Source organism: Syngnathus typhle, linkage group LG2, assembly GCF_033458585.1.
Source record: "Syngnathus typhle isolate RoL2023-S1 ecotype Sweden linkage group LG2, RoL_Styp_1.0, whole genome shotgun sequence".
Classification (NCBI taxonomy): Eukaryota; Metazoa; Chordata; class Actinopteri; order Syngnathiformes; family Syngnathidae; genus Syngnathus; species Syngnathus typhle.
Genome location: NC_083739.1, coordinates 14804731 through 14821974, shown reverse-complemented (window position 1 = coordinate 14821974; position 17244 = coordinate 14804731). Strand labels below are relative to the sequence as shown.

The 17244-nt window shown below is 41.1% G+C and overlaps 1 protein-coding gene across 1 annotated transcript; it reads left to right on the top strand.

Moving 5' to 3' along the window:
* Positions 1-316: 316 nt before the first annotated feature.
* On the top strand, positions 317-7035 carry sox18 (SRY-box transcription factor 18). Its single transcript, XM_061272427.1, has 2 exons — positions 317-1066; positions 2683-7035. Exons 1-2 carry the CDS (start codon positions 688-690, stop codon positions 3912-3914), a joined length of 1611 nt encoding a protein of 536 aa, XP_061128411.1. The 5' UTR covers positions 317-687; the 3' UTR covers positions 3915-7035.
* The last annotated feature ends 10209 nt before the right edge of the window (positions 7036-17244 follow it).

The window sequence follows — 17244 nt, the reverse complement described above, 5'->3', positions numbered from 1 at the left end:
GCGTGTGCGTGTCTGTGTGTGAAGGATGGAGGAAAGCAGGGCGTGGGGGGGTTGCTTGGTTTCTGGTGGTCCTAAAAACTTTGCCTCCCCCTCTTTCCTCCTCTGCGACCGCCACCGTTTCCTCAAGCACACACACACACACACGTACATACACACACTAGCACACACTCGTCCACTCCCCTTCTAGTTGCCCGGCATCTCATTGGTTAAATTCACATCTATGAGTGCGTGTCATTGGGCTTTGGCGTGTGTGCTTGCAATTGTGTGTGTGTGTGTGTATATATATATATATACATATAAAAATATGCTCAGTGTGGGTCGGCGAACTCCGGCCACAAGTTCTGAAAGTTCCTCACGGGAAGGACAGATGCGAGCAAGTGAGTCAGAAAGTTCAGAACCAGCAAAGCAGTCGCTTCAAAGCGAGGGCAGTGGGAAAAGCAGATACTTGGTGGAATATCTTCTGAGGAATATTTTGCTTTCCGTCCCATTGCCCCGCCCCTATCGGATCTCCATGTTTGTACTTGGGATTTGTGGTCCAAATCCATCACACTCTCCCAATCCGTCTCCCCTTCATCAACGCGAGCGGGCTTATCCCCAAATCTTTGCAAGCCAACAAACTGAGACAGACGTTTGCAGAATTCAACTTGGACTAAAATCAAAGTAGACAGCAAGTATTCCGTTTCTGGAATGAATTTAACCAAGCCCAGCTTGTCTCGGGGGGCTCTGCGGCATTCTGGCCAGGTGTCCCTTGTGAACCCAGCGTGGGCCTCAAGGACCCCAAGTCCTGCTTCTGATCTTGAAATGGGTTTTGAGCAGAACATCTCCGGAGACTGCAGCTCTCCCAGCGACCACGGAGGCAGCAGGAGAGCAGAGCCCAGGGGCCTTCTCACAGAAAGGGGCCAGAGTCCAGATCTGGCGGGAGTCTCGGGCAATGGCAAAGGTGTGGGGGCTGAGCAGAGGATCCGGAGGCCCATGAATGCCTTCATGGTGTGGGCTAAAGATGAGAGGAAACGACTCGCTTTGCAGAACCCGGACCTGCACAACGCTGTGCTCAGCAAGATGCTCGGTAAGACCACGATCGTCGAAGTTTGCTTGGAATATTCACGTTTCAAATTTGACTGATACCATCCAATTCTGTAAATTATTTTCAGTTCAGGCAATTCATAAAACAAGAAATTGTTTTTTACTTTTTTTTTTTTTTACTCCATACTCTTAGATAACAGGAGTTTACTGGTCTCATTTCACTTCAGGTGAAAAGTGCTTTTTAGAGCACATTATTAAGGAACTCAGGAGAGCATAACTGCAAGTGTAAGATAATAAGAAATAACACAAAAAAAATACCCACAAAACATTTATGCTTGAACTCCACTTTTACGGCATGCATTAGGGTAGTGTTTGATTGGAAACATTTATTACATTCCGGTTCATTTGTGTTTTCTAATTTTATTCTAATCAAGCAATTAAAAATAAGTCATATGTAATCATTATAGCAGTTCTAATGTAAAAGAAGTTTTATGCTCAACTTAAACTTTTGCAAAGTATGTTTACAGGCGGTGTTTGCTGCATCTCAGATTTAACGATCAACAAATGGAGGCTACGGATTTTTTATGTATGTTTAGATGACATTACAAATCTTAGCAATTCAGTTATGACATTAAACGAGATATGTTTTTGTATCAAGTTTTAAAATGTCTATATATATACATGTGTGTGTGTGTGTGTGTGTGTGTGTGTGTGTGTACATAATTTCTTTATTGTTTTGAAGGGGACAATTGGCATAATCAGCTATCATAAAGATTTTGTGTAGGTTCTTAATCTTAAAACGTCGCAGCAGAGCATCAATTAACTTTGCGCAGCGTCCATGTGCTCATTATGTCATAAATGTCAGCGTTTAGTCAAAGGCTTGACCACAAAACCGCTGCAAATTGGATCTCGCCGGGCATTGGGACGCCATATAAAATATGGTGCACTGTTGGATGTCACCTTTGTGGCAGGGCATAGCTTCAATGAAATTGTTTAAAGCAAACATATGACTGAAGGAATCCTCATACATACCATGACTTCTCTTCATACAACTTTTTAAAACCGCCAAAATGAAGTCAAAACATGTCAGTATAAAATTTGACTTTATTTGCTGTTTGCTGTGGATCATTTTCCTTATCCACACTATAATAAATTCTGCATTGAATATTTTCAATTGAAATATAAATAAATATAGCCTTTTCCCATTTTTTGGTTACTCAGTGCAGCTGATAGAGTGTCAAACTATAATAGTAATGATTACAAACCATCAATTTAACTAATTGTCATGGATTATTTTTCTATCTATAAGTCAGTTAATCAGTGGCGGTTGTAGTGTGAGTACTTTGCGAGGGTTAAAGCAGGTCATTTTGTGAGCATGCCAAGGAGGAAATCAGATGACAGATAGGTCGATGGCAAGTGAGCGGATGAGTGGGTCAACAAAACAGCTGATTTTGCCAAGGAGATCGCAGTTCAATCCACACTTCCCGCTGAGATACACCGCTTTTTTTTTCTTTTCATTTTGCCAGAGTGCATTTTTGCAAAAGCCAAGCCACCGTCTTCCCCGAAACCTTAACTAGTCTTCTAGTCTCTCAGCCTAACCGACCGCTTGTCACTCTGCATATCAATCAATTTTAACTCTCCACTCTCCGTGTCTGTCAGGCCAATCGTGGAAGGCACTGAATTCCACAGAGAAGCGTCCCTTTGTAGAGGAAGCGGAACGTCTGCGCCTTCAGCATCTCCAGGATCATCCAAACTACAAGTACCGACCTCGGCGTAAGAAAACCACAAAGAAGCTCAAGCGCGTCGAACCTGGGCTCCTGCTTCACAGCTTGGCTCAGAGCCATGGCGTGGGTCATGCCATCGTCCCCCTGGGTGGAGAAGGCATCTCTGGAAACTCTCCATACGGACACGTGTCTCACCACAACCATCACTCCCACCACCTGCTACCTTCTCTGGGCCACTTCAGGGACCTCCAGGCACCAGGGCACCAGGAACTGGAGAGTTACGGCCTGCCCACCCCGGAGATGTCCCCTCTGGATGTTCTGGAAAACGGCGCAAATGAACCAGTCTTCTTCCCTCAGCATGCACAGGAGGATGCAGGAATGGGAGGCTGGAACAGCTACCACCATCCTCACCACCATAATCCACATTACAGCCATAACTATGGCAACCACCTCAACTCCATGCACGGTGCGTCCGCACAGAGTCCGAGTCCAGGAATGAACGTGGGAGCGAACACATTGAGTGCAGGTCGGAATCCCAGAATGGCTTCGCTTGAATCAAACATGGCTTCCAGTATGAGCCCGGTTCCTTCAAATGGTTCTCGGATGAACCCAGCGCAAACCTCAGGCCGCCATATTGCCTTGAGGAGTCCCATGAAATGCCCACCACCTCCCCATGACTCCGTCTCCTATCCCCAGCCCTCAATCAGCCTCCACGAGACAATCAAACCCCACCAAGGCTCCCTTCCTGTCAGCTACTACGGCCAAATGTACAGCAGCGTAGCCTCCACTTTCCCCCCGACTCACCTGGGCCAGCTTTCACCTCCTCCTGAGCCCTCCCCAACTTCCTGCTCATCCTTCCTTCCCCCTCTGCATATAACAGACCCATCCAATGCGGACTCAGCTGCTCACATGGGGCCTACTTCTTCCGCTGAATTCTGGTCGGAGGTGGACAGGCATGAATTGGACCAGTACGTGAATACTGCGAGGAACCGAGAGGAAGCCTATGGACAAGGTGGGGTTGGGTCCAAAGTCCTGATCTGGCGTGGTAGCGGTGGCGTTAGCAGTGCTGACAGAGATGGTGGCAGCGAAGAGGGAGTCAGCCCTCTTATATCTGCTCTTTCTGATGCTAGCAGTGCTGTCTATTACAGTGCATGCATCACTGGCTAATTCCAAAATGTGTGGAAGGACCTGAGTCTGGTTTCGTTCATCTCAAAAGTTAATGGTTTGTGTTGAACTCGCACGTTGGGTCAACTCTTAACCTTGCTTATACCTTCAAGATCACAAAGGAACATGAAAAAAAGTGCCAGTTGGAAGAAAAAACAAAAAAAGCTACTGGCTCATCATGGAATCCTGGGCTACAATGTGCTAGGATGTTTCTAGTTGACAACAGGGTGGCCTAGAATGTCCCCATATTAGCATTTGTGATGGAACGCAATTGTTCATCTCTTTGAATGAGGGATTACAACACCCAAACCTTTTAAAATCTAAAAAAATATATATCGTCGCTGTCCGGCGGAAGCCTTATATGTCCAAGTATGGTCAAATTTCACAAAGCAATCCTAATGGACCTTGTCTGTAACTTTTATGCAATTTTAGTCAATTTAAAGCAATGGAAATAACTTGGAAACATATGAACACAGGCAAACACTGCCGCTCTTGAACGCAACTTAATTACTAAGCTTCAGCCGGGGAGCCCGTTGCCTCGGCCGGGATACTCGCTCGGGGCGTGCCTTTGCCAGAAAAGGGAGCGCATAGAAGGTGGACCAGCAAAGAGTGCAGCTCAGGACAGTCGTTTGCTTTTGTGAAGTTTTCAAAAGTGTTTTTTACAGTGGGAACTTTTTTAATCAGTGTCAGCGGGTTTTTATTTTAGCATATTTCATTTTTTAGGTAGTGTAAATGTGCAATAGCAATATAAGCTATAATTCAACTTGAATGAACTGGTGCCTCGGAACTCAAAACAGGCTGGCGTTTTTTTCAAGTTCCTGTGAAATAGTCATCTTGACACTTTGCGGCTTCCGCCCGACACCGACAATATGTACAAATTAATAATTCAAGTGCAGCGACAATGCAACACTGACGTGTACTACTAATTAACTGGAAGACTTCCCTGTTAAGCTGGAGGACATCTAGCAAGGTCAAAGGCAAATACCTCGTGGTCATGAGGTTTAGATGAATCAAAGGCGCTTATTTAATGTCCGCTTGAAGGCCAAACTCAGGAGAAAAAGAGAGCTAATAGGAGAACTCAATCCAACATCAATGTGCGTGTTTTCGGGAAAGCCTCAGCCACAAAGCCGGGATGGACCACCGAGGTCTCCCACAAACTATTCGGATGTTTTACAAGAAGGCTTTAGGGTTGTTCCTGCGCGGGATTTGTAATATTTTTCTTATTTCCTCACTCTGTGCCAATATGTCTTTTGGCAAATCTGACCCTTGCGCGGATTAGGAAGTTTTTCCTTTTAATCAGTAGTCGTCTCAAACATCTCTCTTGTTTAGCTGTATGCAAAAAAAAACCATGGAGCTCTGTAGATCATGGAAACTTTCAAATTCCAAGATTTCAATCAGCTCTGGGATTAGTCTTTTTCTTGAGAAGTACAAGCCAGAGTTGGCCACAATGTGAAAGAAGTACAACAAAAACATGGAAATACAGATAATACAAGGCCAGTGATTATTGCCATGTTTTGTTCATGGTCTGTAAACCACATGGTCTGTTCACATTGGCACTCGGTGTTCATGCTAACACAATATGTAAGATCAGTATGCAACGTTATTTCCCAGCATGGGCCTCATTTCTTCACATTACAAACTACAAGAGGAAAATGCTCTCTTTTTTAATTGATTGGCTTGCTAGCACGTTTGGAACGCCTGATTTGATGTAGACTTTAATTGTGCATAATATATAGTGTGTGTAATTCTGTGAAGGAGAAATTAAAGTATGAATTGTTCTCTGCACTGGGTTTAATGTGTTTGCTGTATAGAATTTCAAATCAAAATGTCCTTACTTTTTAAGTGTTTTGTACAAAAAAAAAGATTTTTATTTTAAATAAAGGGTTGAGGATGTATTTGCTTGATTTGCCTCAGGCAAGCTACGCCTCTAAGCTGTGATGCTTTTTTTTTTTTGTAAATCTCCGCACATCAAAGTTGCATTTCAAGTAATGCACAGGATATTCCAAACAGTTCATGTTAAAGCTGAATATTTGAAATAGCCACATGTTCTATGCAAACCAAATTATGTTCATGTTGGAAATGTATTTATTTATTGAGTTACAAGTCCACTGAAATAATGAAGTCCACTGCCTCTACTTTTGTGCTGACTTTTTATGTTCGGGAACGCAAATGCTAATTTCCTAATGCGTACGCATGTATAATGAATAATTTTGCCGTGGGAAACGTTGCCCTCAAGGCATGTTGAATCTCAACTGATTCTGTTCATTTAATTCCAGCTTTATGCTAAACTAAGCTAACGAGCAATTTGATCTGTATGAAAATGTCACGTAATCTTTTTGCGTTTGTGACCTAATTGGAAAAAAACCCGACAGATCTGATACAAGTTCTCCTTCACTCAACGTAAGAAACGGTTTCCCTTTCAGCCAAATTCACCGTTTTACTGCGGAGTGTAACGGGAATTTGTGGTTTTGTCTGTGCTGGGAAAAATGACAAACCAAGCCTTTTTTTGTAGATGTTTATACAACATGTAGTTTTGTTGCAAGCAGCAATGGGGAATGGGATCTTTCCCTACATCTGTTGTGGATTAAAGCCACACACAATACATTTTAAATATGACACAGTAGAAGAATATCAAGTATGTTGTACAATATTTACCACACTGTTCCTTGTGGCCGAATTCATATTTCCAAGTGTGTTCTCGGAGGGTTGAAGTTCACTTGGAGAAGCAACATTCTGAAAAAGGCCTCGTTCTTCTTTGCCAGCATTTTGTTCCCACTTTAATTAGTTGTGACACACAGAGAACATCAGAGGGGCATTTCTTTGCAGTCATGCAATATCTCTGAGGCTTTTGGTTGTAATTATTTGCAGTGAGGTCTGGGTGGCGGGACAAAAAGGACACATAACATTTGAGGATTGATACAAAGGACATTTTCTGAAGCAGCATAAATAAATTATGAGAAAGATTTTTCCCAGCCATTCACAATCTGTTTGGCAGGGACATTTTGCCGACGTAGTTCTTTTGTTTGTCTATTGTTGTTTTCTTTTACTGAATGTTTGGGTGGTCTGTAATGTGCTTCTATACTATTTCATGATGGAATTTTACAAAATAAACACTTCATAAACACAGGAGCCTGGTTCCGGAGTCCAAAAATTCAAAGCGTTAATGTAAATCAGTTTTGGCCTCCATTTGTTGAAACAAACATGACCAGTATCCAAACCAAGTCCAAGCCTTGATGTCTCCAATTTAAAATAATTTTTATTAGCGGCATAATTTAATTGCAGCATTTGTTCTGGAACACTGGTCGAAAAATATATGCATAGTCAATCAAGTCGAGCACGAGTCCCACTTGCTCAACATGTGCCAAATTGGCTATTCTAACACAGCAGCGTCAAACTGTCACCATCACAAAACTTTTATTAACGCTGTAGACAGTATAATTAAAAAAAAAGAACATGCTTGTGCTAAGTCAAGTAAAAAAAATAAAAAATCGTAATAATTTGTATATGTGGCCCCATAGCCAAAACACGGCATTCTGACTAATATTGTCTTGTGAAATAAAAATAAAAATCCACTTGTTTTTATCCATCTAATTTTGCTACTTGCTAAGGGAGCGTCCATTTTGCCACTTGCTGTCGACTGAAAATGACCTCACAGTTGCTCAGGTAACAACCAATCACAGCTCAGCTTGTGAATGTCACATGACCAAACATGACAAAATGGCCGCCCCCGGGATAGATAAAAAACAGAATTTTGCTTCTTAACTCCTATCAGAATGCCATGTTTAGATTGGTGGGTGCACATAGAACACACTTGAACATTATATATAATTGGTTTAACTTGACTTACCATCTAAACACACAAATGGTTGTCCAATCATCCAATAAATTGCACGGAACGCTGAATGTACAAGTTCACACCTTGTTCCGCCTTGAAATATGACTTTAAGTAACCTCCTGTTAATATTGTCTTTTCTTGACGTAATTCTTTTTACACCTCTCCTACATTTTGTGCTTCTTTTCCAGAAAATGTTTGGTCAAACGTGAATCATACGACCTTAGCAAATCAGCTTCAGCGGTTCTCAGTTGTCTCAAATTCTGTGGAACGTTCTCTATTGAAGCCACATTTTTGGCCCCTCATGTTAGCTCGTATGGATCGCAGATGAGCAAGCAAATCGATCCACTTATCAGACTTCCAAAATGTTTGACAAGAAAAATACAATGAATATTAAAGTACATCGTTTTAAGATGCCAGAGTACATTTGGGGATATACTGAGCTATTTTTCTCCAGCAAAATTACAAATCGGCTAAATTCATAAAACCGATGAAGAAACACACAAACATTTCTTTGGGTCTTCAGGATGATCTACAGGTGATAATGAGATCGCCACTTCTCAGCCACACAATCTTGTCGGATGATCTTAAGGGCCACTTAGGAGAAGTTTCACATCCAATTTTGTGGTGTTGGATGGCGGACGACCTCGAAGAAGCTGAGTTGCAAAACCGCAACTTCTTACAGGAAACCACATCACAACACCAAGTGTCAGGGGAACTGCGGTCCTGGCGAGAACGCATCCAAATTCTGCATCCAAATCATTTGAGGTTCTCTCTGAAGAACACAAATTTCATCGTTCCCTTGATGTTTCATTGTGAGTCATCCAATAAATTGCACGGAACGCTGAATGTACAAGTTCACACCTTGTTCCGCCTGGATGAACAACGCAACCAAATATATGTTTCCGGGCATGCTTCCCTTTTTTAGGAATAACATTCCAAGACACATCATATGATATACTCTGGATATGATAAACTGATACACTGCTGTTCAAATGTTAGGATTTGTGATCATTTGGGTCGTTACAAGAGTAAAACCACATGTCAGTAGAATCTAAATGCACATCAACCATCGAGGTTCAGTCCACAGATATCTACAGTTCGGTTTGGTAGTGAGGGAACAAAATGCTAAATAAGTGCTTGCAAAAGCAAACAGGAACATTTTCAATGATTTAAAATGAATCGCCAACAGTTTAAATGTTTTCTTTTGAGGGAAGAGCAGCATCTATTGTTTGTTGAATTTTTAGGAATTGAACAATGGCAACAAGTGTCACGGTAACTGAATTATTGTGAGACCAACGACATGTGTCCTTGCTTTGATTTTATTAGAAGAACCTCTGAGATGATCTTTAATCTTCCCTGAAAGCTACAATTGTGCTGCGCCGCTTTGGTTCAATAATGTTTTTTATTAGTCACTGATTGGGAAGTTTTTGAATTTGCCTAAATTTGGTGCATGCAGCATGAGTTGATTTCCCGCTCAATGGCCGAGTAAATTTGGTTGTCTCTCCCTGTACATGCCCTGTGACTGACCAGCGATCATTCCAGATTGAATACGATAAGCGGTATCGAAAAGGAATGGATTGATGTTTTTCATTAAGGCTGCGGCGCATAATGAGACGAGCGCACATGTTGCGCAATGTTGTGTGTTTACGCACATAAAAAGCACTGTGGTGTTATAAAAGCCGTTCAAAGAGTGCGACATCGACTTGATGAACTCATCGCAGTTTTTTGGTGTGGGAGTGGCCTGTATGGTCCATGTGATGGCAAGGAAAATGGCCCAGAAAGTTTGGGGGGGAGGAATTCCACAGACGTTTTGATGTCCATGTGTTTTTGAGAGAGCGAAACAGATGAAGGGTGAGTGACAATATCAGAGAGTTGGAGGGGTTTTCCCATGTTTTTTATTAGGACATGTGTGCGTGTGTGTGTGTGTGTCCTGCAGCCAAAGTTGTGAAGACGCCTACTGCAAAGTGGGATTCCTTTAGTGCACAGTAACGGTAAATTTAAAGGCCCACCTTGGACACCTCATTTTGTATTAGCTCTAGCTACAGTGCTACTAGATGGACAGTCGATTATTAAAGGGGAATCCAAATAAGAAAATTCCTTTGCGCCCCCACTAGTCTAAACACAACTTCTGACTACTATTGCGTTTGCCAAATTTTAACTCCGCATCATGCGTGGACCAGCATGTGAACTCTGCCTGGACTGGATGTTGTCACGAGGGCGTTCCGCTCGGCTTTTCCCTTCTTCCAACCCCCACCACTTCCTGTTTCCTGTCCCTGCAGGAAGTAGCTCTGCACTCACTTCCTGTCAGTGAGGGAGTTTACGGGACGTGAGTAAATTTGGTATGAGGAATGAGGTCACTGCACATTTTTTAAAATGTGCACATTTTTATTTCAAGCATGGGAGAAAAATTGTGAGCGCTCAGAAAGACGGACAATCTAAAGCGGCGCTGGAAAAAGTTTTCTTCTTTATTCTCCTCCACTGAGCATTACAAGTGTTACGTAGAATCCTAAAGTCAACCTCTTGTATCAAGTTGGCCATATTTCCCTTAAACTGGTTGTTTAATTTTTTTTTTGTATTCTTTTTGATACTTATTTCAATACATAACACTGGTCAACCGACACTGTTTTATTCAGAGATGGCTTTATGTCCTTAAACCAGCAACCAGCAACTGGAGGCCCACCTTTGGAGTGGTACACACACACGCACATGCACACACATATTTTTCATTCTTCATCCCCAAATATCTTGGCCCATCTTTTCTGTTTAAAAATTAAATGTAGTCATTGAGCACAAAAGGTTTACCCACCCCTTGTCTCGACGGACATGAAAATGTCACATTGTCATCTGTTTTTTCTTTCCCTTTCAACTTTGTCTTTAGTTATTTTATTGACAAACATTTTTTGGTTCACATTTGACGAATGAACTGCACTGATCCTAATGACCAGATCACTCGTATGCCTCCTCCTTTCATAGCTCTCTTTTTGCACTGCGAGCCAAGGTGTGGGTGGTTTGGTGGCCTTGGCTCCCAAGGTCTCGTGGGCTGCGGGTTGAGATCCCGAGCCGCAAGAAGCCACTGACTAGTGGAGGCCATCTATCACCGTGCTAACAGCCAGCCGAGCAGCCGGCCAGAATCTGAGTCAGCATAAAGTTTATTTCTGGTCTTGTTGAACAAGTAGCGAGTCAAGGGTGCGTTTTATTGCTTGGCCATATGCTTGGTGAAATACATTAGATTGTATATCATTTCAGAACTTATAAATATAAAGTATTTTTGGCTTCTGACACTGAAGTGCTTAATGTTAGTTTCCATTTTTGGGTTTTCCTAGACTTTGATTTATTGCTGTTTGGTAAATAAGGGATTCAGCATATTTTGTGTTTGCTAATTCTATTTTATTTTCAAAAAGATTTTAGTTTTCCTTCAATGGGCAGAAAGTATTGTCTTCAACAAGATAGAAATAACATTCAACCTTGATTAAAAAGCATATACACTTTATCTTTATTCATACATACACCCTTAAAAATTCTGGATTGAAAACAACTAGGAAGTTGGGTACATTTGTTTTTGCAAGAATAACCCAAAGTTGGGTCATATTGACCCAACTTCCTGTATCGGCCTCGCTGTTTTAAGGGACCATATAGACCATACAAAAATGTATTTTTTGGTGGCGGTGTGGGGGGTTACATTAGGGGCCATCTTATACTCAGGATATTACAACCAGGAAATTGGACCAGGAAACCTTCCAATGCAAAATATGGTTCCCTTGTACAATCATAATCTTTCTCAGTGGATCGGTGATCAGTATCTAAATCTTTGATTGCTAGTTTTCCTGACTTTGTGTATGTGTATTTTTTAACTTGTGTGTCGTGTTGTCTCTGGTCTAATCAATTAGTTGGAGATGTCCAAAGGCAGACAAAAAGTAGGATAAAAGTGAGAGATAACATACTGTGAGGCATTTTTAGCAATGAAGGCTCTTTGTGATCCAGAGCGACTATTTCGAAACCCTCAACTTAAGCGTTCTTGCTATTTGCGTGTCCAAACTTTCTGTTATAGTTCAGAATATTTATCTTTCTGGCTGGATCGGTTTCCCTAAATCGTTATGCGTGGGTCTAAACACTGGCTTTGTGAGCACTGCAGTGATGTGGAAATATGGCTAAAATTAAATGGAATTTCAGCCCGTCTTTCTATATTTGTGCATCGCTGGTTTTGTCACTATAAGAGGCCCTGACGCCACGTGGGAGGGTGTGCGGCGTGGCGACCCAGCGTGACGCCGCGGTGAGCGTGCACAACTGCCAGCAGACGCAAAGAGAAAGTGTGGGAAACTGAAAAAAGAACAGAAGAGGAAAAAATATCCCAGAGAGGAGTCAGACTAAAAATAAGCTCTTCATGTTGTGTATTGATATACTCAATGTCTGGACTAGGAATTTTGCAGTTGGTTAAATGAATCACAGATGGATAGGTTGTTTTCAATAAATTTTTTAAAAAAAAACTGTGTAAATAAAAAATGTGTAGCTTAACTTTGATAGGAACTTTATGTAACTTTCTGGGGGTTTTTAACACACGTTTTTGAAGGGAGAAGTTCATTTTGACTTATAATATTTTATATGCCAAAAATAATCACATGAATCGCGAACTTTAATGGATATTAACAGTCTCTGTGGTTGTTTTGCGGAATCCAGGGACACTGGCGCAAAAAAAAAAGCTACTCATACAAGTTGGGCGCCATTGTTTTTGTTTGTCCTCACTTTTCCCATCTTAGGTTTCCCCCTACAAGCTATTCCCAACATATCATCGGCGGCGTCTATGTATGTGTGTGTGTGAGCGTGTGTGCGTCTGGAGCCACGAGATGGAGTGTGTGGTTAGCCGCTTGGTGTGTTCAGGGACTGAGGGGCACCTCGCTCGCTCTCATAGTCTGTTGCTGGCTCTCTCTCTCTGTCATTTGGCTGCCGGTACAGGTCATGTGACCACCATGTGTAAAGGATTTAGTCCACCACAACTCATACATTAGTGCTTCATATCCGACCTGATTATTCCCATCACGTCCCACTGGAAACGCCAAAGTCTAATGCCCTAAGGTTGCATGATCTGGAAGTGGACCAACATTTCTGGGGAAGAAAATTCACACAAAAATGTGCAGCCTGAACGGCCGTCACTCAATATTGACACGCAAGAGCTGAGCGAGCTTCAAACGATTGACTGCATGTGTTTTAATTCGGCTTGTTTTTTTGTGTGTGTGTGTGACAGTGTAAAAAGAGGTGTACAATGAAAACACAGCTCAAGAAAAAAAACTATTACTTTCTTTTATTTTGCTATTTATAGTACAGTCATGACCAGAGGCATGTGCTCAAAATTCAAAAGGGGGCGACGTTTCTATGGTTTCTGTAGAAATTATTATTATTATTCGCATTTTAGCGGGCCTAAACATAAACCAAAAAAAATATTTTATTAGCATTGTTGAAATTATATTTATAACATTAGCACAAAATGCTAATTTGTGGCCAATCAACACAAATGTCTAGCTCCCAACTGAATACTTGGGTAAGCAAAGTAAGAATGGCTCCTTTTCTGGAAATTATGAGGTTGAAGTAGAAGCTGGTGCTTCTAACAATGGACAGAAAAATGATCAAAGTCAGACTGAATTGACTAGGCTGGGAATAAGTTAGAAAGACATTCTCAAAAAGCAGATGAGAACAGAATTCTAAATGGCAATTTGATTAGCACATGAGCCCAGGATGACTAATTCCCAAATACTGAGCTTTTTTTTTTTTAACTGTGTTCCATACATGTTGCATTTTCTAAGACATGAGCACAAAGTAAAAACTACTGCATTTGTTTACGTAAACTGAACATTTGGGTTTTATTGTATTGACTCTTTTGTCACTCGTTACAATTTATGATGCTTCCATTTTTAGGTGAAACGTTAAAACAATGCTGAGATTCTTTTGCCTGGAGCTCAGATACGGCTGACGGGATAGGGGGGTGATTTGAGAGTGAGGGAGGGAAGAGTCACGGGAAACGGAGGAAACCCCGACAATAAACATCCTCTTGGAGGAAACCCCTCTGACACAGCAGCAGGTGTTTTGCTATCCCTCACAGGTTAAAGATAATAAAAGGGAACACACATACAGTAAACATCAGAGTGTGAGTCCAGTGACTCACTTCAGACGGAAGCAACACCTGGGAATCATTGACACGGTTCTTGCGCAAATTTGCCGGACATGAGGTAAAAATTAAACACAGTTTGCAAATTTACTCCTTCCAAGGAATTATTTTGCAAGTGGTGACCACAGATCATTTCCCTCGATTCATCCCTGTGGCTGTTTTCATTGAAAGCAGGCTAAGCAGGCCCTCAAACTGTATCCAAAACAATAGTTTGAGTTAAATCGCATTTTTAAATAGAAAGTTATTATGCCTAGTGAGTTGTGACCATGTGAGATGATCTTTTTTCTCTTTTTTTGCCCTTACAAAATGTCGGTTTTACAGCAAGTGGGTGAATGAGTTTTGTTTGCTCATGCCTCGCATAAAACAACACACATTTCTTCGAAACAAGCACCCTGAAAATTGTGTGTGTGTGTGTGTGTGTGTGTGTGTGTGTGGAGGGGGGGGGGGTCAAAACAACACAAAGTTGGGTCAAATTGACCTAATTTCTGGGTCGGTCCAATTTTTGACACATTAGTGACGTTCTACCTTGTCATTTTTAAGCCAAGTGCAAAATGGATATTGAAAAAGCTGCATGTTTCCAATGTCTAATGTTCTTTGAGTTCCATTTTTTGGGTTGTCCATTAGTGCAACGACTAACAACATCCATTTCCAAGATGGCTGTACCCATGAAAACACACTTGTTAAAGCGTCCCAGAAAATATGGTTCTGAAAGACTCAGAAAGTAAGTTGTGCTTCTACTTGGGTGCCAGCGCATCTGCATGTCACTATAAGTCAATGTTTTCATCATCTTTCATGAAATATTGATAGATTCCACAGATGTTTGGAACGAAGTAAATCTGAGGAAAACCCCGATTTTATTAAGTACAAGCATTCAAAAGAAGTAATCATTGCCATATAAATCACTGATATAAATCTGCCCGGTTTTAGTGCCAGCATAAAACTTTAGATCGTTTAAAATGCAAAATGACAACAACAAAAAGAAGAAAGTCGATAATACCATAATTTGGGACAAACAAATACATTTCGCTGTAACAAATCAAAGTTTGCTATTTTGGTCCAAATTTACAATTTTTTTCAGTGCGGTAGGATGAAGCGGTATCTACCAGGGTTGGGCAACTGGCGGCCTGTGAGCCACATGTTGCCTGCGAGCACATTCTGAGTTGATTAATTTGATTGATTGATTTTCCAAAAATGTATTTTTTTTTATTTAAAGAAGACGTCAACCCCAATCTTTCTTTGTAATGATATGTTCCACAGAATCCAGCCCAGCTCATCAAAACACTGCTCGGAATAATATTTCATGTGTGGAATATAATTTTTTGTCCATCTCAGGAGGCAGCCATTTTGCCACTTGCTGTCGACTGAAAATGACATCACAGCTGCCAGGTCTCAGGTCACAACCAATCACAGCTCAGCTTCAGGAAACTGGTCTTCACCTCCTGAACAAATCTCAGCATGGACCAGTGGTGGGTGAATTACTGGTGTGATGATGCTTTCCTTTTATTAAGTACAGCTAAAACAATGGATATGATAATTGATTTCAGGACTTATCCATCTTGCCCACCCACACAGAGTTATATAAAAGGGAACCTCGTAAAAAAAATGCCTAGCAATTTAACTATCTGAGAACAATAATCAACAGCCATCTCCGATTTGAGGCAAACTGCGAGGCCAACTGCAAGATGTGATTACAAGTCGCTACTTCCTAAGGAATGATATCCTTATTTCAGTCTGTTCTTGCTTCTGCTTTTATTGCCTCTTGTGGCAGTGCTGGAGTGCCAAAAAAAGAGGGCACACTGCTAACATAGAGAGGGTAGCTGGAAAGGTCATCAGTGTCCCACAAATTCCTATGATGACTTCATTTTTACATATTTTCACTTCTCTGGGGTCACATGAATAAATATGCCCCTTTCCCCACAGAGAGAGCGTGCAGTATAGCAATCAGCCATATTGATGGAGTGCTTTGCCTTTGTTGCTGTGTACTTCTCCCCTTTTACCAACAGATGGCGGCAGCTGACAGTCACACATGATAAATACATGCAGCAGCATGGTTGGAGAGTCCTTACTATGTTTGCCTCAGCCTGTGTTCAAGGTTCAAATTTTGGAGTTTGCGTAATGCCTCCCCCTTCAGGTACAGTCCTACTTGCCCCACATTCCAAACACGTGCAGGTTAGATTCACAGAAAGCTAAATTTGTCTGTAGGTGGTGGTGTGAACGTGAGCATGAATATTTATTTGTGATCTTAGACCATTGCAGGGTGCACCTTACCTTTTTTGCTTTGGACAGGCTCTGCAGGTGACTCTAATAAGCACAAGCAGAAGATAAATGTGGGTAAGGATAATCTCTTTTAATTTGTCAGTTAATTCCCACTAACTCGTCCTTCTCATTGTCAATCAGTCAGTGGTCACCATTTGAGAATAACCATTTCAATAATATCCCAAGTTAATCTTCAAAACCCTAACAGAGATAATAATGTTCATTTTTGATTAACACTCTCTGAAAAGTATTAATTTATCAGTACTCTATGTATATTTATTTTTATAGTTTTATTTATATAGTTTATAGTGCACATTTCTGAAGCTGTGTTTCTCAAGTTTTGTAACATCGGTGGGTAAAAATAGTGCTTCTATAAAAGTGATAATAGATCCTACAAGAAAAACAAGACAATGATTCTAAGGGTTACAGCATATTCTGAAAATCGACACATTTATAGTAAACAAAATGGAAAATATGACATTCTCTAATTGAGCGAAAAGGAGAGTCATTAAAACTGAATATTTTAGCGTGTGCGAGGGGAGAAATAGTCTTTCATAGTCATCCATCTTCTCTCGCCGAGAGCTCATTTATATCATAACGAGACGAGTACCATTTTTGGATACGAGTAATCCATCCCTCACTGCTGAGGCTAAATAATTGAAACCACCATAGTGACATTCTAAGAAAAGGCCAGTGGCTAATGTTGGGAATTCATATGGTTTTACGTGTATGTAGAAAAATGTGTTAAATGTCATTAAAAAAAAGCATACAGAATATCATTACTGTTTGATGACCTCATAAGTCCAAATCATGATGATTTGAAGTTTGTACTATATGCGGTATGTACTAGACCGTCCATTCTTGCGTTCAACGTGAAAAGAGAATTTACCACATCTGGTGCTAAATCTGTCTTACAGCCGTGTGTTTTTATGAAGTATTGCACTCAGCTGTAAAACCGTTTTTATTCCTCCTGTGAAAATAGAAATGGGACTTCAGGGTTGATACACACTCTGAGATGTCTAATGACGGTCGTATATTTCTTTATAAATCATTTTTGCTGGGAGGGAGCACGGTGGTTAGCATGT

Coding starts and splice junctions, on each gene's coding strand:
- sox18 (XM_061272427.1), top strand. CDS start 688: ATGAATTTAACCAAGCCCAGCTTGTCTCGGGGGGCTCTGCGGCATTCT. Junction 1,067..2,682: donor TGTGCTCAGCAAGATGCTCG/GTAAGACCACGA, acceptor CGTGTCTGTCAG/GCCAATCGTGGAAGGCACTG.